Consider the following 26,579-nt stretch of genomic DNA (forward strand, 5'->3'; position numbering starts at 1 on the left):
AGGATTTTATTTTATTTCAATTATTAAACTGTTTTTATCTCAACCCATGAGTTTTTCTCACTTGTGCTCTCCCAATTCTCTTCCCCATCCCACCGGGGCGGGGGGGAGTGAGTGAGTGGCTGTGTGGTCCTCAGTTGCCGACTGAGGTTAAACCACGACAGAAGCCTTTTCTAATTTTGAAAACACAAAGGAATTCCATGAAAGATCACTAAAAACTATTACAGATATTTTGTACTGCTTTTTCTAAATATAAAAATGCAACCATAAGATTTGTAGAAATAAACGTGATATCCTTTGTCTTTGAGAATAGCACGTACCAGTCTTTCTGCAGTTGATATGTCTCTGAGAACATTAGCATGTTTCCATGCATACAGACTTCCACCTACCACTCTATTTAGTTTCTTTCTCCCACTCCAGGCTTCCAGTCCTAGCCTTGACAACCGTTTCCTTCTAGACTGAGCGCTAAGCAATCCAGCTGAGTCCGCAGTATTGCTGACTAGAAGGAAACTGTTGATTGTATTACTGCACCATGTTGTAGCTGCTCCTGCACCAGGCCAGGAAAGTTGGAATTTCTTGTCACTTTTCCCATATATAGCACGCCTGACCTGTTGTGATCCATTGACTTTAAAAAGGGTCTTCTACTAAAAGCAGTCTGAGCTACATTATGAACTCAATCCTATAAATACTTCCTATTGTTTTAAGAGTAAGTTTGTTCATTTGCTAAAGCAGTGCTATTACATTCCTAGTTTTAAAGACAGTGGGTTATAAATAAAACAAGAGTCATAAAAAAACCCCAAAATTATGCCTTTGTTTGTAGCTCATAAATTGCCATGTCAAATTAACAAGCTTTAGCCACGAGAATGGCAAAGAATCAAAGCAAGTCCCATGTACATTTACTTACCCTTTGCTGGCAGATCCATTTTATTTCTATGTTGAACCCAACATCTTCAGAAACAGACTCCAGGACCTGAAAAAATTTTCATTATGAAGAGACCCCACAGCAAAGGAGGACAACTAAGCACTATGTGGGTAATTACTGGGAGAATACATTGGAGTTTAATGTCAATGGGGTCTAACAGTAGAATAAAGAAACCTACATTTTTAACATTTAACACAAGATACATATACATCTTTTCCTCCTTCAGTTTAAAGTTAGGAAATACATAAAAATGGATAAAGTCTTAAGGACAAAATTTTGACAAGGTACAAATGCAAGTCAATTCACCTTAACATGCGTGAGAAATGCCTCATTTGTACTCCTAAAGAAGAAATGTTTTTTACTTCTTCAGGAAGTTTTTTTGAATGCAAAAAGCATCTTAAGTAACACGTAGTCCTAAGTATGAAATCCATGAGGTTGCCATTATGATGATGAGAACAAAAGTCTGTGAAATTCTTGTAAAGAATTAATTGTAAGGCAACTTCAAATCAAAAGGTGAAACTAACAGCTAATGAAATTAAGGAAACGTTGGTAGATTATTCTTTAACCCTATAAAGATGACAGGTACAGAAGAGAGTAACATACCCTTTCTTATAGGAAGAAAATTAAATTTGGGGAATCAAACTGGTAGAGGACTTGAACCTCAGTGGTTTAGTCTATTACACAAAGTTCTTTATTTTCTGTAGTTATGCAGTAATCTGATTAGACAGTAAAAAAAAAAAAAATACAGTGGAGCATATGACCTGTAACTTATGGCTATTTCATACATGTTCTGACATAAGCCTATAAATAACTGGATACTAATCATCTCTATAATCCAAATAAAAAGCAGTATTATTGTATAAAACAAGTCCCTAAAAGGCATGTTAATGAGCAGTTCAGACGTTGGGAAAAACAGTAAGGGGGGGGGGGAGAGAGCAGTTCTAGAAAAAAAAAACCACTGTAAATGGTATCAAACTGGTTTTGGTCAGTTGTCTCTGTGAAAAATAAGCCAACACAAAACCCAGAGTTGGCAAATAGTCATGAATGGGAACATACAAGAAATTCACTTATAATTTCTCTGTGTCTGGCTCTGCTGGATGGCCAAGAGTATGTGATGAACTGCCAAAGGCCAAGTTTTTTCCCAAAATCAGCAAACAATTGTCGATGCTTTAAAACTCAATGCCTAGATGCTAACCCGCTGTAAAACTGAGTGTATCCTGAGCTATACAACTTGGGTTCATGAATTAAGAAGCTTGAAAGATATTACTTTTAAACTGTTTTTTTAAACTATTACTTTTAGCTGCTGAAAAGGCTCCAGTGGCCAACAATAAAGCCTATGTTCTCAGTTCCAGCATTGATATTGGAGGCCTAAACCCAAAAATTAACATCCCTTGCTATGTGTGCAAAGCTGAAAGAAAAATGCATGTTTTCATGTTCCACAGTCATCATCTCTATTGCTCTACATTCGCTGCTTACTCTCTGCAGAGAAGGAAATGGCTGGGTCTCAAAAGCAGAGTTTTCTTCGTCTTTAAAAGATGCTGAAAAGAAATACAAAATACTGAATCAAAACAAATAGCACTGCTAATCCCAGCAAGAAAAGACTGGCTCAAAATCATAAGGCCTTTAAGAGTAAAGAATGGAATCAGGTCTTTCTTTTAATTACCTAAGCCTTCCCCCCCCCAACACTGACATACTCCAACAATGGTGTTGGCAATTTCTGTTTTGCAAGTGGGAGAGTTTTTTGACCCCCATTAAAAGCCTTGCCAGAATATTTATCAGAAGCAGCTTCTCCCATCCCTCACCATTTCAGTCACTGAATCACATCCAGTAGAAGCAGCCTTGCCTGTCAAGGCTTATTATTTATTTTATCTTTTCCCAGACAGGTAGGATGTGTGAGATACTTTGTCTGATTCTGCTGTCCCTATAAAGGCGATGAATTAACACCAAAAATTTACAGCACCAATAAGACACACTACAGCAGTTACCGAAGTTCTTGTTAGCAATTCTGAAGAGCTGCCAAAAAGGTACAGTTAGAGAAGCATAAGATGGAAACATTGGGAACAATTTTGTTAAGAATATTCATAAATATATATTTAGCTATGCATTCATCTTCTACCCTCCTGTCCCCTCTTCCCAAGGGAGTAACTCCCATCTGGGTATTTACTTCCCAGCAAAGAACTCTACAGCATGCACTAAATTAAAGTAACTACATAAGCATTTAGAAATGTTCATGAAGAAGCCAAATGTGATTAGAACAAGTGACTGCAACCACAGAATATATATCATTACATGGGAGTAAAATCTCAAGACTCTTGCAAACTAGTACATACCATTGTGATCTTTTACTTTCAGGGCAGTCACGTGAGCCAGCTAAAAAGCATAAGAGTAGTAAAATTAACAAATACTCCACCCATAGAGATCTTTTACTACATGTAAAATATAACTAATTTTCCTTACAAATTGTTTTTAAGTTTAAAGGTTTACAGTTTTAGTAATTTGTAAAAGAACAAAGGAAATACTAGTACGCATCACAATTTTCTTTCAAACTTTAAAACATAAAGATTCCAAGGAAAGCTCAAAAACAAACTGAAAATGTTCTTACTGAAAATTCAGAAAAGATGTTGAAGGGTAGAAACACACATAATATAATTTAACATGTGAAGAAATCTGAACATTAAATCCTTCTCTGTCAGATGTTAAGACTCCGTGTTTCCAATCAAGTGCAGACAGAGGGCCAACAGCGGTTTTATAATGTAGTCACATACTGAGATAGAATCAGGCCAGGCATAGGACCAACTCCCTCGCTCCATTCAAATTCTCTCTCCACAAAAAGGAGGAGACCAAGTAATTTTAAGTAAAAATACAGCTCTTGGATCAGCCAGGTGCTTCCTTGACTGAGGACAGATATCTCAGCTGGGTCTTTAGTGGCCCAGTCTCATCCCCTGACCCCCTTTTTACGTAGGCCAGGCACTTCTGTTTGAAAGATAGTGATAACCAATTAAAAAAAAAAAAAAACCAACAATCAATTAGTTCTAGCCAGTTTGTCCAGTCCATACCATTGAGTCATGGACCCTTCTACACCTCCACATGCACCGCCAAAGAGGAGTTCAACATAATCTGGATCTCCCTTGTTAACAGGGAAACATTTGAAAATTAGATAGACTTCATGACAAATATCTTTCTTCTTCAACAAAGACTCCAAAGCATTGGCTTTCAATGAACACTACCACCACTTTCAGCCTTTCTTTTTTTAATTATCAATGTTAGCATAATGATATGGATCTACACAAGTTGTCAGACCATCTTTCTAGAAGGTAAGTAAATGGCATTTATTCAAGTTGTAATGATGGTGCAAAAGTACTATTCTTGGAATTAGCTACTTGGTTCTACTTGTACAATTTTTAAAACTTGACCTCTCCCAATCTGTAGTTACTCCAAAAAAAAATCTAAGCTTCATACGCAATTTGAAAATTCTACACATAGCATATCATAGTGGCCAAAGAACAATACCTTCAATAACTGTAGCTGATCAAACGTGAGTTCTTTGACTGCAATCTCAAACAGTTCCAAAGGCTCCGTATCCAGTTTCTTTGAAGAGAAATAATACATAACTAAGCATTGGACAGGCTGCCCAGGGAAGTAGTTGAGTCACCATCCCTGGAGGTATTTAAAAGACATGTAGACGTGGCACTTAGGGACAAGGTTTAGCGGTGGACTTGGCAGTGTTAGGTTTACAGTTGGACTCAGTGATCTTAAAGGTCTCTTCCAACCTAAATGATTCTATGATCACTGAAAACTACAAAAAAGCCTACATGCTTTGAATATGGTAACATTAAAGGCAAGTAATTTTTTCTCTTTTATTGATAAAGATACAAGTGATATCTTATTATAGCAAGAGTAAGATGATCAGTTTTCAGGAGACAACACAGGCACTCAGAAGAATGAAACAAGTGTCAATTTGAAAAAAAACAGGATTTGGTCTTTCATGCAAGTCAGACACCTCAATGTTCTTTCTTCAGAAAAGGTTAGCACATTTATTCTGTAAAAACTTGATCAGTTAATGTATTCAGGAAAAAAGTTTGCAAGTAAAGAAATGCATTAAAAAATACTCCAAGGCAGCTCAATTATTGTCTATCCAATGTCTCAGAAACTAATAAAAAAAAGACAAGTGTCCTGGTAAAACTGAGACACGCATACCCTGCCCCCAAACTAAAGATCTGGTGTTGAAAAAATTCTGTCAATCCATTTTTCACTTCCCCTCTTCACTATAAAGACATTTTTACTCAACAATACTGATTCAATATACACTGAATATGCATTTCCCTTAGTCAAAGTTCCATTTCCACAACTGTTCAAAACCAAACTTCTTATAAATTGCAATATTGCAACAGGTGTGAGAATTTGATGACACAGACTTAGTGCCAAGAAGAAAGAGAGAACTTATCTTGCAGTCTGCTCTGCCATGCTATCTTTCTTTTCACTGCCAGAACTAGAAAGGAAGAAAACTAGAACAGAGTCCAACCTCTTTGCACTGCTGCTGAATGCAACTATTCTGGCCTCAGTGGAGAACATGCAACAGACCAGATGGAAAAGCACCTCAGTGGGTTTTTTTAGTCACCGGTCCTTATGCCTATGGTTCTCTCGATATTAAGGAGTGTCATGTCACTTTACTCCATGAAAACATTCAATTGTTATGCTTCATAAAACTTGGGTATTTAAGAGGTATTGTGATAGTCTGTTCAGAGCACCTTTTAAGGAATGCTTATCTGTACATACGAGTAACAGTACTGTTCACTGCTTCTTATGTTATAGTACTCTTGACGCTTACAGAAACAGCAGAAAAGAGTTTTTGGTTAAAAAAGAAGGAACAACTGCAACCTCATGAGGTAAGCAAGGAAAGGAACACGACACTTGCTTTCAGGAGCCATTTTCCTGCTCCTAGAACCTCTGTCTTCACTCCTTTCCTTCTGTTCCACTGAGCAATCCAAAAGCAGTTCTTCAGCCTCACTTACTGTCCCAACAAGACATGAAATATACTGTTTACCTCACAGTTAAAGGACAGAGCAAAATGCAGAAGTAAAAGGGTTAAAGAAAGTTAGAAAAACTAATGGAAGCCAAGCCATTTGTGGCTAATCAAACCCCCTAAATGACAGAGATCCCTGTTTCTTCCACTTTTCTGCTTTCCATCTACTGGCCACTACTGGGATACCAAACAAGATAGGCTTTGGTTTGACCTAAAGAGCATTTATGAGTACGTAACTGCTTAAGAGAAGTATACATTTAAGTATCAGCAGGAGTGAGAAATCATGCTGAGAATTACACTAACTGTCCCTCAAAAAAGAAACAACTAGAAGTTCTGACTCTGACAGTCTAAGAGAGTCCCAGAGGTGCTACTGAATATAGTGGAGTTGTCTGCATTTTTCTTCCAAACCATAAATTAAAAAAACCTAAAAAAATAACTACAATGTAGGCTTGAAGAGTCTCAAACCATGCATCTGAAATGCTGTTGCTACAACATCAAAAGGAAAAACAACTTCCCTGCTCTACTTTATACACACAGTAATGCTGCATATTTCTTCCCTTTCCATCCCTTGATTCCCCAGAATTATTTCTATGAAAGCTTGGCATTTTAGTTTCTGGAATGGTTGCATTTAAAGATAAGATACAGATATCATCATCTTTACCTTTTTCATGGCCATGCAACATGTGAGATCGTGGTATACAATAGGCACATGATCTTTAGAAAGATGTACATCAAATTCCACATATGCTGCTCCCTACAGAAAATTGAAAAACACACAGAATAAAACAAAAACCAATTAACTATTTATGCACAAGGACTACAGAACTGCAGACAAGTTGCCAAGTATTCACAGGTCCTGGACATCAACCAGAAGTTGAATGCAACTGGCTATTACCAGTTTATCTATACTCAACAATGGATTAGAAATGAAAAAAAAAAATCATATGGGAAAGTATTTTAAATTACCATAATGCAGCTCTGATATATATATATATATATATATATAGTTATATCTCTCCATATAACAACGGTATTTTTCCAATATATATATATATATAAAACTTGCTTAATCTTGTAAACCCTCTAGTAACATTCAAGTACTGTAAACTTGATTTCAGAGAAAGGCTAAGATGATGTTTTTAAACACAGATGCCTTCGCGGTGCCCTTCCTCCCTCCTCCCCAACACCCCACCAAGAGACAAGTGATTGCTACAAATTGGCAAAGCTTTAGGGAGATATTCCATATACTGAGGAGCTTCTGCAGTCGCTAGTGAGTAACACAGTAGTAGCGTGTTATAACATGTGCAAGAGCAGAAATAGCTACATCCAGTATTCTCCTATCCTTTACAACTGTATGTTATTTTCTGTGAAGCTTAAAAAGGAAGAAAGATCAAACGAGCTCTAAGTACAATCTTTTTGAAAAGAGGGAGAGCCGGAAAGACAGAAATAAACACACAGAAACAATTTTTTTTTTACTTATTCTCACTGTCCGTAATTCATTCCTTTGAAAGGCCTCCAAGAATACTATTCATCAAATTATCATCCTGACTTGCTTACTCTTTTTCAATCAGTACAGAAAGAAAATAGGACAGGCTTTTTTCAGCCCTTTTCTCAGCAGAAATATTTTTAGAGTGGTGGCTTTCAGCCTTTTCTATCTGCAAATAATTGAAACTACTTTTCTGGTGATGTTGCTGATGACTTCATAGTAAATTTCTGCCTCAATGCATACTTCTTGTGGGCTTTTTGAAAGCTGTCTATAAACCTGCAGCATCCACCCAGAAATGAAAAATTACTGTTCAAAAGGATCATTTAGTAGCTGCAGTTTTCTTTTGCTCTGCAGCCAGCCACTGTTCAAATTATACCCTGACTCCCAAACGAGAGAAAGCTTTCAGTATGACTCTTGGGGAGTACAGTACTCCAGAATCAGTAGCCAATAAGCATAATACTCTAGATGCTGCTCCCATCCCTTTAACAACTTCAAAAGATGTTTGGTAAGAATCTACATTAGTGAAGAAGTACCTGAAAAGGCTTAGGAACCCTACAAGTTAAGCGGCAGGTGATCTCACAGCAGCATCTTTACATAACTAACCACAGCTCTTCACTGTGAAAACAGGAGCTAGACAAGGAACCTCTGAATGTGCTTCTGACTCCAGCTACTCTGCTGCAGTGTCTCACTAGATTGTCTAGATCAATCTTATCACAGATCACTTCAGTGACCAAGATTATTGGAAGGAATAAAAGTGACCACCTCAATCACAGAATTTAATCACCTGAAGCTAGCTAGTATCTCCCAAATTGAAAGTCTCATCTTAGGATTTAAAGTCTTCATTGTAGCAAGCACTGAAACAAAGGATTGTTTTATTCTACCAGCTCAGCTCCCAAGTCTGATTTTTGGACACCAATTTTAGGTACTCAGCAGTTCCTGAGCGACACCTTTGCCACCTCAGACTATGCTGACAGACTCTAGCAGAGCTAAAATTTTATTCATTTGTTCAAAATTATTCCAACCCTATGTCTCTGCAGGGTTGAGATTAAAATTTTCCCTGTATTAGAACACCATCAGAACTTATTAGATCAAAGTTGGGTTTTTCTTGAGGAACTTAAGAATGAGAGTCTAATCTAGCTATTACTTCCCTTCCTATCTCTCAGGGAATTTCCACAGTGATTTGATGTAATTTTTTATCAGTTGAATTACCATTCGTTGTATTGAATCATGGAAATTAAGCACACAAGCCGAGCAAGTTTTAACTATACGGGTACTATGTGCGTGCAAATGTGCATACATACATGACTAGCAGCATTCCTCAGAGAGGCAATAGTGTTCTCTTGAACTTTAGCAAGTCTGAAATAACAGCAAAGAAAAAGGTTTTGTTAGATGCAGCATAGCACAGAAGTCCACTGAAACAACAGAAATACAAATCAGAAGTCTCTGTTTTACAGAACATCCACGTTTGATATTGAAGTGACTAAAATGATTATGGGTTGTAGCTTTTTATTTTAAACTGTCCACTTCCTCAACTGATGTCAGTGAAACTAAAATAACACACACCCCCAGATTAAAATGCAAATGAACTTACTTAGCTGTTGTTGTAGAATTTCCTGCTCCCCTATGTCCAACATCTAGAGTTGTTCTTGGTTTCCAATATTTTGCATATGAAGCCTTCATATCACAACTGTATCCCTGGATCGGCTTAATAATTATGTAGTCCACTACAAGAAAAATACCAAATGCTTCACATGTCAATAGATAATGGATGACTTCCAGTAAAGTTATCTACATCTGTTTGCATCAACTGTACCTCTAACTTTTCCAATTGTCTTCCTTGGATTTCTGCTCATAATAGCAAGTGTAAGAATTCCAGCACTCTTCCCAAGCTCTGCAATTGTGGATGACAGGAGGCAGGCAGAACCTACATGACCTGGGAGCGCATCACCTTGTACTACTTTCTCACCTAAATCTTCCTAAAAACAAAACAAACAAAAAACCAAAACACCTACTGTTATAGGTAGGTGAGAATGCTAAACAAACTCTTCTTTCTCATGGAAACCTTGCTCCTCAGGAAGATATATACAGAAATTTCTTGTGTGTTACAGAAAACATTGATTTCAGGCTAAAAATTGTTTAATATAACAGTGTGTTGCAAGTTATGATCAGGAATATGAAATTGTTGATGGACATCTAGGAAGTCATGTACATTTGTCTTTGAAAACTCTTAGATTTTCAGCTTTTCAGATCAAAGTTGCATGCGTAGAATAGTCTGTCTTCTAAAAAGCCCAAGTCATGTTTAGAACAAAGATGAACGGGAATAATATATATGCTTAATATAAGGTTATATTCATTTGCAGGGAAGGAAGAGGGCAACTAGCAAGCAGAACATATATTTCTTGACCATCATCAGGTTCAGGAACTATGTAGTCACCTTACAATTATGAACGTAAGTGATCTAAAGGTATTTTTAGACTGAAGAGAGAATGCTTAAAACTTTCTTCTGCATAAACAGTATGAAGAGACAAAAGTTGCTATTAAAAAGGACTTTGAATATTAAAATCTTTCAGAAAAAAATACAGTGCAAAATAACAGCTGTAGTAGTGAGAATCAGCAAGCACCCAGTTTTAATTTGCGCTAGTCAGTGCAGAGAAATCTCTTTGTTTATAACTTAAAAAATCAAGATCAAATAGTTGTAATTTAACTAGTTCATATACACATTGTTCAGATTAAAAAAGGATAAGCAAAACTGATCTCTGATAAAGGATAAAAATCAAGCCGACCTAACTACATGTAGTACCGTACACCAAGATTTGAGTCTTATTTGTACTTCTAAATAAGCAGAAACTGCAAAGCTTTCCATGCCATACCAAGAAGACTCACAAAACCTTTCTGCAAAATGGGGCAGTAGCCAACAGCCTTGTGGCTTTGTTTACACAAGTCCAAAAGATCAAGAATATCAGGCAATAGCCCTATCCTAATAGTGAAACCTTCATGGTAATTAACTCCTTTAACTCCTGAAGGCAGACTGGAGTTGCTTCTCAGTGGTAAAGAGACATACCTCAAAAAAATCAAAGATTAATTCCAAGTTATCAGGCTCCATGGTTTGTATAGTGTATTCTATCCATCGGTCTGGCTGCAAAGCGTAGCCACAGTCTGGCTGAGAGTGTCGACATTTATATTCGTTGTTACTTATTAAGGAGAACTCCACAGTGTTTGCCATTTTCTGAGGGACAGTAGGGGATGTTTTCTCTTGGCCCTCTTCGTCATCCTCATCTTCCTCTAGGCCTTCTAGAGTCAATTTTACTCTACTCAACCAGAAATACAAAACAAATGGTTAAGTCACAGGAGTGTCTTTGGAAATAATGAAGAATTAGAAAGAAGCTTGAGCAGAAGCTCATACAACAGCACAAGAATTCTTCTCAACACCACCATCTACAGTGTACACAGTGGGCCCTCACAAAAGGCAGAGTTTGCAACTGTTGTCTAAATCTTATTTTAGTCAGATTTAAGTGCTCAAGTCACTTCCAAAACTGGAACTTGGATAAATGTAAAAACTGTACTAATGGTCTGAGAAGCAGCACTCCACCAAACTAACGATCTGGGTTGCCAAACAGACAGCCTTTCTCCAGAGATTTATACCCATAATGCCAAAAGGCTAATGAAAAGCACTGAAAATAGCAGTAATCATCAAGATCAACACCTGAACGTTGGTGGCTGCTGATACAACTATAAGTCTCTCTGAACACCAATAAGGCAGATAAATGTATTCTATTAGACATAAACAAGATAGTCTGAAGTAATTAGTAAGTCCCTTGAGAAATCCTAAATGATCATTTAAAAGTAAACTGAATGCAATTTCTGAAAAATCCTGGACTGAGAAGAATAAGCCTCCCTAAGACTCAGAATTCATTTTATAGAGCAAACCTTCCAAACAGAATGAATTATGCCAGTGACGGAAGCATATATGAGTAATCCAAATCCCTTTCTGAATCATCTAAGCAACAGATGGGATAAAGAGTTATCATGTAGTTAGATGTCCATTCACTAGTAAAACTGAAGTTGTATTTCAAAGAAACAATTACAATCATAGAAATCCTTTACACTAAGTCCACATTCTTAATACCCTCATAAAAAAAGTCACAACACAGATGCTCCACAAACTTGAAAAATGACACTGCCATAGCAAGTGACAGTCACAAAAACTACCTAACTTTTTAGGCAGAACGTGGAAAACAGTATCTAATGAGTGCATCCAGCTTATCAAGTTTGGATTTCAACTGTCTAATTTAGACAAAGATCAGGCTTCAGAAATTGCTATCTCTCTACCTGCTGTAACACACAAGGAAAAATTGCAAAGCTCTAGAGAACAGGACGTAAGTATTAATTCTCACTGAAGAATGTTGTATTAAATAAACTTTCCCCTCATCAGAAGAGTTGGGGGGGGGCGGCACGTGGGGGAAGGATAAAAATAATTTAAAAAAAAAATCAAGTGTCAGACCATCAAAATAAGGCACACAGTACAGAATTAACTCCCAGGTTAACTGAGTGATCTGTAAATAACTTTGATAGTGGTGTGCTGGAAGTTGCTCATATGTTACAAGCTCAAAATCTGGTTTCTAGCAATTGAATACAAAATTGTTTGGTTTTGGTTTTTTTAAATGTTTTCCATCAAAGAAAAACAGGGAACCACAATCCTTTCCAAACAAGAAGATGGATTGTATGCAAGATTAGGAGTGGGAGAAATACTGTTAGTCTGTCAAAGGATCTGAGCACTCCTGCTCCCCTCTTTCCCATTGGTAAGAGTAACACATGGCTAACATACTACCTAAAAATTGCTGCTGTGAAAAAGCACTTTTTCTGAGGATTGTTAGTAGCAACAATCATCATGCATTCAGAGATGTGTCAGGCTCTAGTTAAGGAGGAAAGGTTTTTATACATCTCAACTCTTCCCTCCCCCCCAAAAAAAAAGACCGTGAAAGATACAGAAAACAAGCTTACACCACACAGTACAACGATATGTGCTGGGATAAAGCTTGGCAACCACAGAGCTCAAAAAAAAAACCAAACCCAAAACCAACCCCAAAAAACCACCCAACCAACCACCACATGCAGCAAGGAAAGGGGCCGGGGGCAGGGTGGGGGGAAGAGGGGCAGGGAAGAGAGAGCAAGCTCCAGATCCCAGAAATTCAAGAGGGGAAGGAGATCAAACACTCAGGGCAATAGCACAGTCCTCAAAACATCAGGACTAAGATACCCATTTCCGTCAGTCAACTGTATAGTTATAATAATGCCTGCTTTTTGAGACACCTCTACAGATAAAAAACATCAAACTGACCTAAATAGCAACAGAAGTGATTAGAGAATGCTGTTATCTCCACCATCAATGTTGACTGGAAATCTGTAATGCCAGTGGAGTATTAACTATATATTAAATGGAAAGGGCTGTTTACTTTGGTAAGGAGAAAAAGTAGTAAGCAACAAAAAACCAGGAAGCCTTCTCCCTTTCCTTTCCCCCAACTTCCACTTCCATTCTGCTCTTTTCAAGAAGTTAAGAGAAAAGAACAAAGATGAAAACTCTCTGAAAGTAACAGCAGAGAACTACTTCAGAACACTACAGTTCCAGCCAAGAAGCAGGAAACACCAAGGCAAGTATGGAATAAGTATTTGTGAAAGACACCTGTTACCTACTGCTTAACTTGTGCTATCACATCTGCTTTATACATATTTAGTAGCTTAATAACTATCAGAAAAGCAAGAACCAAAAAGTATTAAGTCAGCAGTGAAACTAGAACAGTTTTGACTGTTTGTCTTCCCTTGTTGAAACAGAAGAAACTCTTTTCACACTACATTAATAATAAAATGAGGTAACTGAAACACACCACTGATTTAACGTTAGCACCGTATTTTTACAAAGTGCCTAAATACTTGGAAATTGGCCTGATAGTACACCCCTATTAGCAACCCAAAATTAATTGAAAGGCTACATTAATTAAGAAAAAAAGAATCACTAGTATTGACAATTAACATCAGATAAATTGCAAACTGAGATGAGCAGGCTCTTACCTAAACCTTGATGTTTTGAATTTCTTCTTCGATATCACTACAGGTGGTTTCTCAGAATAATGCAGACGTAATCTTATTTCTGTTTGACAAGTCAGCCACCCAGCATCCACAGTTTCAATACCATCTATCAAAAATTAAACAAAAAGTAGAAGACACTTTAATAACTTATTTTAGGGAAATCTAGACAGTTTAACATACAAAATATAAATACAGTTCCTCTGACACCATCTTCCAGACAATCCTCCTTATCACCGGCCTTATTCAATAATATTTCCAGAGCAATTGTTGAGTACATCCTTTCACCTGTCTTTTCTGAACTACCCAGAATAAACAACAGATACTGCAGTTGTTTGCTGGCTTTTAAGGAGATTAAATAGGAACAATGATCCTCACCAGATTCATGTCTAAACTGTCTGCAGGAGAGCACTAAGTATTCCAGTGTTAATTTTATTCATGGAATCAAGGGCTAAGTTAAGTCTCCAAAGGCAGACATAACATTCCCTTGTCCTGGGATCTCCCAACACATGGAGTAACACTGACAAAAACTCTGAAGATTCATAAGCAACTTGAGACTCCCTGTTTCTATTGAGATACAGGTGTCAAATTAGCTTATCATAATCAATGCCAGTAAAGCAGTGTAAGTCTGCAGGACAGGATATAGCAACAGATATGATGGGGAATCAAAGCATGGAGGAGAATCCTCAACCTCACCACCAGGACAAGGAAAGCCTACAAGCAGGATGGCCAGAAAGCCCAAGCTGCCAGACCAGGTGCTGAAGCAGACCCTGCAGTTTTGAAGAGTTCCTAGCAAAACGTATCATTCGATAAGGATATGAAGAAAAATGAAAGAGCTTTAAGACAAGATGTATGAGACATGACAAAGAGTTATCTCAGGCACCACAGGATTGAGCTTTAAGTGACAGGTGGGTTAGAACTGCCAAAAGTGAGACATACGCACACAAAAAGAACATGAGGTTTGAGCTTATGAGAGGTTTTGGCAGTTACGTGCCTAACTGAAGAGGCAGATTGTGTACATTTAGTGTAAGTGATAATATTTTTCTAGGCACAAAGAGTTTTTTCTAAGGCCAGGTTTTAAGAGAAAGCTAATATTCTATTCTGTATTTCCAAAAAACACATGCTCATGATCTAAAGTTTGCAAATTTCAACCTTTAACACCAGCACACTGACAATATTTCAACTCTTCCTAGCAGTCTTTTATTAACACCAGAAGGGATTTCCGCCTGAGTGTGAATTCACAAATGCTGGATATAAAAATAACCATATAAGCAGAGAAAACAATCACTTACAGGCAAGTCCTGTCACAACTAACTTAGTATTTCAAATATTTTTTCAACTACAACACTTAATCTTGTTAAAATTAAATACATGGTAAAGAGTGAAGGTCAATATATCTCACTTACTACGGATTCCAAAGTATCCATCATCAATTGTAATTTCATTTTCTAGAATTAAAAGGAGGGGAAAAGAATGAAAGAAACTAATTAGTATTCACATTATAAAAAATCATTGCCAAGTTAGATTAATCTACTTTTCCACTTCACTTCTAAAAAGTATATCTAATTAAAACGTAGGAAAACTGAAACAGACAAAGAATAAACATGTTTACTGCAACCTTCTATAAAGCTTTTTCCCAATTTATGCTTTTTCTTAGTTTCTGCAAGAAAAACCAAATCAACACACAAGATGCCATGTTTTACCTGAAGTAATCTGAACTGAGAAAAGCAAGAAGGTTGCATAATTTCCTAGTTTGCTGCAGTATTTTGCTGATAATATCTACATCCTACTATGATCTAAGATGCTTTTCTTGTTAGTGTCAAAGACATTAAAGTTTCTTGCAAACATACAAGAAAACTGCTTCTAAATCAAGTTAGTCACAATTAAAATGCTTATTCTGCCCACGTGACAGAAACCAACCTAGGATGAAATATTCAAAACACTCATTTCACACTTACTTTTATCCTCACCCTCTCCAAAGTTTTAATAACTGAAATCTTAAGACACTAAGTAAATTCACCAGCATTAACAGAATTGCAGTAGTCTAAACAAACTGTAAGTTTCTTAAAACATAAATCTTAACAAAATTTTGTCTCTACAGCCATTAATCCCATTTTTTTCCTAAGAATCATGGGCCTGCCCTCAATTTTTAATAACCACAGGCAACAATTTAGGATCATAATGACCAAGTGCTAACATCCTGGTTTTGATGCATTTTCTTAAAGACTGCTTATGAAGCATTGAGTATTACTGGGGGGAGGGGGGGGAATCCTAACTGTTTGGAATGAAGTTATCCAAATTTAGAGATAGTCTAGACCCTAACAGAGGGTAGGCTGCTTCGTTAATCAGTTACTGAAAAATACAGAAACATAATCTTGTTACAGGAATAGAAACACTTAACTAATTCAATTGAAATAAAAAAAAAAAGGGGGGGGGGGGAGGGAAACGTGATCATGGTACTACTCATGATTAACAAACAGTTTCTTTAATACCAGCTTCTTTCTAAAAGACATTTTTTCAATATATCAGAAGGTATTTAATAGATGTAAACTCCTAAGCGTAGAGGAAATAACATTTTGCATATCCTAGGAAAGACAGCGCATGAAACATGCCATCCCATAGCAGCAGAAGAGATCTAAATTACAAGCTACATTCAAAGGTTATTTCAGTCACTCTTAAAAACCAAACTTTTCCCCTGTTCAGAAAAGCATTAGGAACTTGTATGCGAGTCTGCATGCCACCTTTTCTTCCAGCAAAATAAATTACTGCTAAATTGCCGAGTAAATAAGCCCATTCGTGGTTTTATTTACATTAATCCATTTACTTAAAGAAGCCTAATTAAGAACTTTTGCTTTAAAATTTTACTAATGAAATAGTAGTTAAATAAAAACAGCAGTGACTTCACACCCTCCCCCTTGCCACATTTTCTCTGAAAAAAATTATATGGATCCTTAGTCTCAAAGAATTAAACTTACAGAAAATTATTACAATTCCAAATTAATCAAAAAAAAACAACCCACGTAATCTTAAGGATGGCAGCAAAGAATTTCACATCCACTCCATTTTTAAGCCACTTATTTATATATCTATTTTGAGAGTAAGGCCCATGTTGTGCAAAGAAAAAGTTTATACCTCCAACACATTAATACATTTAACTATTTTAAAACTGTAGTTATCAATCCCTCTAAACCAATGTGCAGCATATTAGCAATCTTATGCATATGCCTCAAACAGATGCAGTTGATGCCCATACCTAAAGGGGTAATTGATCGTGGTTGTAGATGAGTCTCCCACGTGTGAACTATGACTTCGCAGGGACCATCGATAGTCTGTAATTTAAAAGTTAAATGTCTGCAATAATTTCTTTTATTATATCTGATTTTCTACCCGTGAAGCTGTTTGGGATGGTTGTGAACTAAACTTACAGATTTAAGAAAAAAAGAAGAAAGAGAAGGAGAGGGGGATAGAGAAGAGAGAATGAAAAAGAAAACAGATCAGGCTTGTTTCTTACCCCTGCAACTGCTGATGATGCTATCTGATGTGTTGGGTACACATATGACAAAACTTGTGACAAAGTCTGACAGGGTGGCGAAGTTACATGGAATTATTAAATCTTTACTGCTTACAGCTACTCCGCTGGACTACTTTAATTTCCTTCTCATACAAAAACAACAAAGTGTCTCTGAACTCATTAAGCGTGCTTGCTTTTTTCTTAAGATACTAAAGCAACAATTTATGAAAAAACATATCCCACATCTCTAATTCCAAACAGCACTCATCATCTACTCATGCACTTAACAGTTGCAGGGGTAGGTTCTCCCTCAAAATTTGCTTGACTAATTCAAAGTCTATAAAACACACTTATTTTAGTTGTGGTACAGAAGAGCAAATTATTTACCATCTAATTAAAACATAAATACTTGGAATTTTGCTGCCTCAGAAGGAAAAAGACACTGATACTACCCAATTGGCCAGCAGTGAAGCCCCTGCAGTCTATTCCATTTGGAGCAGGATAAATTAGATTCTCTCACCAAAAAAAGATTACTGTCCCTTAAAAGACTACATTTGTTGACAAACATGGCGAAGACTCAGATAGATAATCAGAACAATAACTCAATCTCTTCTCTCAGAACAATTTAAGTTTGAAATAGCTTTCTAGGTTAAAGCTTTCAGGTAACCACTGGCTAGCAACAGAAAGAATATGCCTGATTCCCAGCTCAGTCACCCTAAGAAGTTTCCCTTAACATTGCGTGGTTGTTACTATCAGTCATAAGAACCACTATCAAATAGCTGTAGAGTTTGTCATTTTGGTGTTTTGGGCCTAAGTAATTCTTATTTCCAAAAAGACTTGCTACAATTGCCAAAGTCATAAGCTTCAACACCAACTTGTCCCAGTACTTCAGGTTCTTGTTTAAATAGATTTCGGATCAACAGGGACATCCAGACAAGCTTCAAACTCAGCAGTATAATTACACAGTACCATAATGCTTTGTTATCTTACAGCTCACCAAATAAATTCTTTAGCAGCAGATGGGATTTCTTGACATAGATCAAATACGTTTAATCTATTATGCTTTTGAATGAATTAACATCAAACGCCAAATATTTAAAAAGTGCTCAATAAGACAGGTTTGCTCTGTGAGTCTTAGCTAAAAGCAATTTAATTTTTCTAATGAATTCAGAGGCATCTATACTTAAGGGTCATGTCAGAATAAAATACATATGCTTAAAGTTCTGCTTTAAAGATAGAATGCATGTAAATATAAATAAAATGATATTATTGTTTTCAGTTTATTCCTGTTATAGGGCAGTTTTAATTCCCATCTTCTCACTGCTGCCACAATGATCACTCCTATGGACTTCTAGAAAAGTAAATAATGAGAAGCATCTTCCTCCCTCTTTACAGCAGATCCACACTTGCATGTCACAGTCTCAGTTTCCGAAGCTGAAACCTGTGTTTGCCAGCAGGGAGGCTACCATTTCCTAACACTATGCAGGCCTGCAAGCTCTCCAACAGCGACTCCCATGAACACATACAGAACTTGTAGCTTGTGAACCTGGGCAATGCAAATCTGTCCTAACATGGATTAAGATGTTTTCTTCAAAAGGTAAGCAAAGGTTTTTCCTTGTAGAAGCCCCCAATATATTGTATTAAAATACCAATACCAGTCTATTTCTTACACTTCTGTAATTGTACATTTTAATTCTAGCTTCTAAAATTATGAATGAGACTGAGTAACAGTATCCCAACAATAAGCACAACACGCTGGATACATTCAGCAAAATTTCATCCCCTGAAAGGAATACAGTGGGCTGATTAGGCATTTAATCCCAGGAACCCTCAACACTTTCCATACTAATAAGAGCCAAGCAAAGCTGCCTGGAAAAAAGGGGCAATGGATTAGAGAACAGGCACAGACATGACTGAGAGCCCTCTCACAATCCCTGCTCAGACCGTCTTTGTGTTTATAGGCATTTATATAATATTTTAATTACAAATAACAGAAGTCATTGTTACAATGAGGTTAAAATACTGATGTAATTTCAGTGGCATATGCTGACCGCATTTGAACAGCCCAGTTCAGATCAGCCTGTAGCAGAAGTATATGATGTGTCATCAATATTCATGTGTCATCAATATTCATTCATCCATCAATAGTCATGTCATCATATTCATATTGGGTAACTTTTTGTTACCCAAAAAGTCAGCCTCTGCTAAGACAGTCTTAAAAGGGCACCTATCCAAATGTCACATCAAGCATCCCAGTGGGCAGTACACTGAGATTACAGTAAGTGGCACTGTATGACATGGATCCCTCTCTACTAACACACAGAATTTTTTTTTTAAAAGCAAATACATAAAAATTATTTTGCTTGATTTATATTTAGCTGAACATCTGATGCAATTTTGAAGGTCTTAAAGGGTAAAATGCCTATAAAGAATAATGTTCCAGAGGTTCAAAGCAGTCTGATGCACACTCTGCATGAAGTGCTTGGGTGCTCAGTACAATTAGAAAATGAAAGCACTTCCATGGATGTTTAAATGATTATTTAGGAGGCCAGTTCCAAAATCCCTGATCCAAGGCAATACAACAGAGTAGGCACTGGGGGGCTTAACTGCTGATGTTGGATTTCTGACAAAAAAGTCTCTGGATTTCTGCACCATGAGAGACAATAATTAAACACAAAACCAAACAATCAACCAAAGCCATTCAGCCATTGTAACTAACTTTGCAAGGCAACAGCACATATAAGTCACCTGCCAGGAAGTCCTGGGCTAAATAAAGATTTTATAGCTCTAGTATTTCCAGTAACAGTTTAACACACAATCTGCTATCTCAGCACAGTCACAGTAGAGGTGTTCCTTTGTTATTATCAGGTTAACCATGGTTAACATGGTTAAGTCTAGCAAAAGCTTTTCTAAGGTATTCTGATATTATAGAAATTACTGAGCCTAGACCTAAGTTTAACTTTTATTACTATATTCCAGGCACTAAATGGATTTGATTTATTTACATTTTAGAAAAGTAAATTTAAGTCTCATTTGAAACCTCTATAAATAAACAATATTTTCACAAGTGTGAAAAGTGTTCACCAATCCAGGTTTAGAAGTCCTGCTACAGGCACGGATAGCTTAGTTATTTCACACTTTCCTTGAAAGAAATAACCCTAAACTTGTATGCTTATTTACTGTTGGAAAAACAAATATAGAACATAGCTTAACAGAATAAGGTATGTATTTTCCTTACTAAGGTTTTCAAATATGCATCATGCAAACAATACATATCAAAGCATTCTCCTAAAACATGTAACATACACAAGACAAATTCCAGACAATGGGGTTTTGGTTCTCTCCCAACCCCCAAACAAACAGAAGGTATGTGTAGAATAAAACATGGGAAGATCCTCACAGTAAGGTAACTGGTACTGGCCTATGTTTAAGAAAAGAACAAACCTTGAGCAAAATAGTTTAAATTACTGTCTTATTTCATCAAGTGTATGTATTTACTTTTCTTTTAAAATGCTTAAGATTACTCTTATATTATCATTAAAATGTTTACAACATAGTAAAAGCTCTTGATATGCAGGAGCCAATACTTGCACCAATTTTATAGTAAAATGTTCATTGTATACACATTTATTTGTATTCCTACAAATATTCTATAAATTTTAATATATCATGTAGAAAAAAATCCCACTGTTTACATATCCAAAATCTGTTAACACCAAAATGCTTCAGTGCAAACAAACCAAACTTCCCCTAACATTGTACTATCTTTCAAGCAAAATAATTTAACTGAGATGAAATTATGACTTTTTTTTTTAAAGGGAGGTGAGAAAAATACTTTCTTTTTTTTTTTCCCCAAAATGTGAATTATTATATGTATTGTCACATCTAGTCTGTAGCAATATTTTGGATAATATGGGAACTATCATTTCTCTGTGTAAACATGTATCACCCCCAGCTTTGCCACCATGTCCATCTCAAGCATCTTCAAAGATGCAGTTGATATAGAAAGCAAGGAACAGTAACTTCAGCTGGATCTGTCTTCAGCATGATTTACTCAATTATGTGGTGTCAAATTCATATATTCAGACTCTAACATATATTTAAGATTAAACATGTATTTAAGTTATCCTACTACAGGCCATGACACAAAATTGCATTGATATAAAAAGCTAACAGTGTCTGAAGGATCATATATTGCAAGCCTATCAAATTTAGGAGATTAATCACATGCAATGCCTAATGAAAAAAATTACTGAAATAAATATATTCAGAAGAATTTAACTTAGAAGTATCTTTTCCTTATCAGAGTTGTTAATGCTGAAGTCCTCCATATACTGTCTCATTTGCACTATACTGTGGATTATATTCCTGTTAGAACAAAGGGATACTGCTTTTTCATTGTTTTTCAAAAAATTTACAAAAAGAGGAAGAAAACATTGTAGCTGGAATTCTTTTCTTCAAAAGACTGTATGTTATGAGAAAAAGTCCTGTGCACTTAACCGGTACAGGCTAGACACCGCTAAGTGGATAACCATGTACCCTGGCAATTCACATACTTTGTTTTGTAGGATGGTTTTCTTTTTGCCTCCTTTTTATATACAGTAGCTTTTTATGCTGGTATTCCATAAAATTTATACTTACCTTGGCAGACTCTGCATCACACAGTACATAAAGCGTGCACGATACAGAGCACCTACTTAAAGAAACACACTCACCAATACATATTGTAAACTTTTTCAAATAATAAAATGGAAATTGTGTTGTCTATGAGGGCATTTTCTACCAATCTGTTCTCACTAAGTGTGCTTTTTCTAGTGCACTATTGCTTACATTTTAAACTCATGGGCATTTGTGAAAAATATGAGAGTCCCATCAGAGCTGATAGGCTGTAAGAACTGATCTACTTTTGGCCTCAGTCTGACCTCAGAAAAATAAATCTATTATTGGCCATCCCTTCTTTTGCCTCAGAATAACAATTTAAACATCAGTTTCAGATTAGACTAGTTCACATGCTGTAATGAAAAAACAGAATGAAGTCTCTTGTGTTTCATTTAAAATTAGTATCTTTCACTCAAATGATCTCTGTCAAATATTTTTCTCAAAGATGCAGTTGATATAGAAAGCAAGGAACAGTAACTTCAGCTGGATCTGTCTTCAGCATGATTTACTCAATTATGTGGTGTCAAATTCATATATTCAGACTCTAACATATATTTAAGATTAAACATGTATTTAAGTTATCCTACTACAGGCCATGACACAAAATTGCATTGATATAAAAAGCTAACAGTGTCTGAAGGATCATATATTGCAAGCCTATCAAATTTAGGAGATTAATCACATGCAATGCCTAATGAAAAAAATTACTGAAATAAATATATTCAGAAGAATTTAACTTAGAAGTATCTTTTCCTTATCAGAGTTGTTAATGCTGAAGTCCTCCATATACTGTCTCATTTGCACTATACTGTGGATTATATTCCTGTTAGAACAAAGGGATACTGCTTTTTCATTGTTTTTCAAAAAATTTACAAAAAGAGGAAGAAAACATTGTAGCTGGAATTCTTTTCTTCAAAAGACTGTATGTTATGAGAAAAAGTCCTGTGCACTTAACCGGTACAGGCTAGACACCGCTAAGTGGATAACCATGTACCCTGGCAATTCACATACTTTGTTTTGTAGGATGGTTTTCTTTTTGCCTCCTTTTTATATACAGTAGCTTTTTATGCTGGTATTCCATAAAATTTATACTTACCTTGGCAGACTCTGCATCACACAGTACATAAAGCGTGCACGATACAGAGCACCTACTTAAAGAAACACACTCACCAATACATATTGTAAACTTTTTCAAATAATAAAATGGAAATTGTGTTGTCTATGAGGGCATTTTCTACCAATCTGTTCTCACTAAGTGTGCTTTTTCTAGTGCACTATTGCTTACATTTTAAACTCATGGGCATTTGTGAAAAATATGAGAGTCCCATCAGAGCTGATAGGCTGTAAGAACTGATCTACTTTTGGCCTCAGTCTGACCTCAGAAAAATAAATCTATTATTGGCCATCCCTTCTTTTGCCTCAGAATAACAATTTAAACATCAGTTTCAGATTAGACTATTTCACATGCTGTAATGAAAAAACAGAATGCAGTCTCTTGTGTTTCATTTAAAATTAGTATCTTTCACTGAGATGATCTCTGTCAAATATTTTTCAGTGAAAAAAAGGCTAGTCCAACTGACAAAATCTTACACACTCTTGACAGTAATTTAAAATATTTAAAAGATATAGACCAGATGATTCTATAACTCCTTTACACTTTTAGTTACAGCTTTCATACTCCCAATTTCAGTGAAGAACTAAAGGCCAGGGTGAATAGCTACAGGATATTAATAGAGTAAGAAAGACAGCAAAGACAGCTTTAAATGGGTTATTTCTAACAGTTATTACTTGTTATTAAGAAAAATAGTTAAAAAGTAGCTGCTTATTTTCGTAAATTAGTCCAACTTTTTTCTGGATACAGTCTCATCCCTAGTCTGAAGAACTTCCCCCTTACCCTAGTACGATTTCTACAGACCAGTATACTGCCACATACATTCAACTCACATGCAACTTTGCCATCAATACCTGTAAAAACACATTTGTGTCTGCCTCTTGTCGTTCCCTCACACCCGCACATGGCTCCAAGTCATGCAAATACCTATATACAAACCTAGAGAAAACACTGGAATGCCCCATTCCTTGTCTTACCTTTTTACTCCAAGAGATTAATGTGATAATTATGCAGCACAAAAGCTAGTTAATACTTCTCATGCTTCACCAAAAAATCTGCAGTAATTTTAAAAACTGTAGTAGATGAGGCAAATTTAAATACACCTGCTCACACTAACCATTTTTCTCCTGCTATCACTTGCTTCCATGCTAGAGATCCTTGCTCTGTTGAAGTCCATATTCTATTGTAAGTGTAGAAGTTATAGCCCCACTATAACTAATGTGAACTTCACCACATCATTTAAGCTTTATAATAATGTCAGGCATTTCAGTATCACCGGAATTTTTAAAACACTAACACTAGTAAAAGAGAGAATACAATTTAACATTAATAATTAAAGTTAACAACATATGGTCCTGTATTTCCAGAAGTGAACTGCTTGTATTGCCACAAGTGTTTTAATGTTTCATATGTTGCAATTTAAGATTTATTTCTAAAAACTCAAGTTTAACTCAGAAAATCCTTTTTACTTCAAGTAAGAGAAAATTTTTCCTAAGGATGAGCCAGCTTAAAATAGAAAAGGTTGTACATACCTTAGGTTCTAGGAAGTACCCTTTAAAATACCGATACCGAACAGGAACTCCTCTAGGAAGCTCTACAGTAGCTTTCCATAATTGACTGGGGAGGGGGTGGGGGGGGTGGGACAAAACAAAACAAAACCAAAACCATTTCAAAATACAGCCTAACAGCCACCTCAGACATATGTCTGTCCTAAGTGCTATTCTAAAATAAAGTTTAGTGTATTGCTGCAAGAAAGGTTTTTACAAGGTAACTTAGCCAAACACACACAAAGCACAATAAATACTTCGAACTGAAATAGCACTTTCTAAGCTACAGATCTGAAGTGCTCTAATGGAGCAAGAATTCTCATCGTCATTTAACAGATGGGGAAAACATGATGATGTAATTCAGGGACTCATCCAAGATCACACAGCAAGTCACTGCCAGAATTATAAATATGTCCTGCGAGTCCTATTTTCCTGCATCATACAAACAGCGATAGGCAGGGCACCATTTTAAGAAATCACTGAATTCCTCCACTGCATTTAAACTTTCTTCATGTACACTCATCTTTATATACACACAAACCACTTAAGAGTTTTAATGCAACTCTCATTTTAAATAATCTTCTCGCCATCTCTTTATAGCCATAATAACAACTTGTATAGGTTAAAAAGAAAGTAAACACTAAAAACATTTCCTGTATCATGTTGTATAGTTATGCGACTGAGAATTATCCATAGCAGTTTCTTATTCAAAATGTCTACAACTAAACTACTGAAATATGCCAGCCACAATGTAGAAGCATCATCTGTAACTAGAAAAGCATACCCAAGTTAAACATTTTCTTAGACACATTCTTAAGCATTCAAAATGTTCAAGGGCAACACAAGACATTCTGGAGAGTTTTACTAACAGTACATGTAGCTCAATAGTTTACAAACTCAAAGCCAGAATAAATTTGTTGCTCCAGAACTCCAGCTACTTCAAAGGGAACAAATAAAAAACCCAAAAAACCACAACTTACCGATCGTCAGTTTGGAGAACCACTGCAACTTGTGGATTCCAATTTCCCAAAGCACTGCAGCTCCCACATATTGCAAAAACCTCTCCTAAAAAACCCCAAACAAACAGAAAAACTCCACAATCATCATAACTCAAACCTATATGGAATTAGTAAGTACAGCCTAAACGGTCAAACCTTCAAATACTTTAAACACCGATCCAAACTCCCTCTTTTTGGTTCAGAAAGGAATTTCCCCCTACCCAAAATTACAACGGTGTTTTCTTCTCCATCTTTAAGACAGACCACACTGAGAGGGACTACTGACAACCCCAGCCCTTAAAAGGGTTGGTTTTCAAATCCTCCTGCAGTAATACTGTTCAAAAATTTCTGCAAATGCAGCAGGCAGATTTTCACTGTAAAATGCTTATTGTCAAGATGAAACAGGTTTTTTCCTATATACTGTATAGGGTGGGTTGGTTTTTTAAATATATATACACACACAGTACTGCAGTAACATACGTTTCTAAAACCAGCATTCTCTGAAATTCATACCAATAATCTAGAAAACCCAGACAAGTAAGAGGTTGCTAGCATCATTATCAAGACAACACATCCATTTAATTTTATTCCTGTGAGAAATAAAATTAAATTTTGCTGCTATGCTTTCTGGTTTTTATTGGATATAAAAGCATAACACACAAAAAAACCCCCCAACATTAAATTGTCACACTCTGTCTACCCTAACGCATACATACATATGCAAAGAACTCAAAAGACTACAATAAGGTAAGAATGCTTGATTCTGGGATATCCAGGAGTTAAAGTTAACATTGCAACTTATCCTTGTTTTTAATACAAAACCTCTAGAGATATACACACACACACACACTGTAAGAACAACAACAATGATAAATACAAACGGAAAGGACAAATTAGTATCTTGCTTTTACAGAGTTTCAACAATATTTTTAGACACAAGAAAAAAATCCATTGTAGAAGGAGAATATGTGAAGTTTTAAAATATATTTATGCACCATCTGCTTAACCTTTTAGTCTTGCTATGCAAAATGTAAGAACTACCAGAGTATTGGCGCAACTTCTAAATAAAATGTAATAAAAAAAACAAAACTGAAATTTACTTCAGCCTCTAACAGGAAATGCCTAAATGTAAAGTTTCAAACAAAGTCTCCCTTAAACCAAAGTAGACAAGAGGAAGTTCAGCTAAAGTTAAATTAGCCCCTAATATGGGGGGGGGGGGGGGACACGACACGCCACAATTCTTT

General features: G+C 36.1%; 1 protein-coding gene across 4 annotated transcripts in view; it reads right to left on the minus strand.

The window, feature by feature from the left end:
- GPCPD1 (glycerophosphocholine phosphodiesterase 1) overlaps positions 1 to 26,579 on the minus strand; it is a 48,028-nt gene that overhangs the window by 11,000 nt on the left and 10,449 nt on the right. For 3 of the 4 annotated variants that reach the window (XM_019472945.1, XM_009282587.2, XM_019472946.1), the window contains exons 3-16: positions 25,318 to 25,402; positions 24,323 to 24,407; positions 16,763 to 16,838; positions 14,916 to 14,957; positions 13,495 to 13,618; positions 10,490 to 10,736; positions 9,242 to 9,404; positions 9,020 to 9,152; positions 8,730 to 8,784; positions 6,604 to 6,696; positions 4,430 to 4,507; positions 3,250 to 3,289; positions 2,396 to 2,457; positions 902 to 967 (exon numbers count right to left, since the gene is read on the minus strand). In XM_019472945.1, coding sequence (XP_019328490.1) covers positions 902 to 967; positions 2,396 to 2,457; positions 3,250 to 3,289; positions 4,430 to 4,507; positions 6,604 to 6,696; positions 8,730 to 8,784; positions 9,020 to 9,152; positions 9,242 to 9,404; positions 10,490 to 10,736; positions 13,495 to 13,618; positions 14,916 to 14,957; positions 16,763 to 16,838; positions 24,323 to 24,407; positions 25,318 to 25,402 — 1,349 coding nt within the window. The remainder of the gene's footprint in view (positions 1 to 901; positions 968 to 2,395; positions 2,458 to 3,249; positions 3,290 to 4,429; positions 4,508 to 6,603; positions 6,697 to 8,729; positions 8,785 to 9,019; positions 9,153 to 9,241; positions 9,405 to 10,489; positions 10,737 to 13,494; positions 13,619 to 14,915; positions 14,958 to 16,762; positions 16,839 to 24,322; positions 24,408 to 25,317; positions 25,403 to 26,579) is intronic. The other variant, XM_019472947.1, reaches the window with a different exon arrangement.

Source organism: Aptenodytes forsteri, unplaced genomic scaffold, assembly GCF_000699145.1.
Source record: "Aptenodytes forsteri isolate BGI_AS27 unplaced genomic scaffold, ASM69914v1 Scaffold582, whole genome shotgun sequence".
In the NCBI taxonomy this organism is placed as follows: Eukaryota; Metazoa; Chordata; class Aves; order Sphenisciformes; family Spheniscidae; genus Aptenodytes; species Aptenodytes forsteri.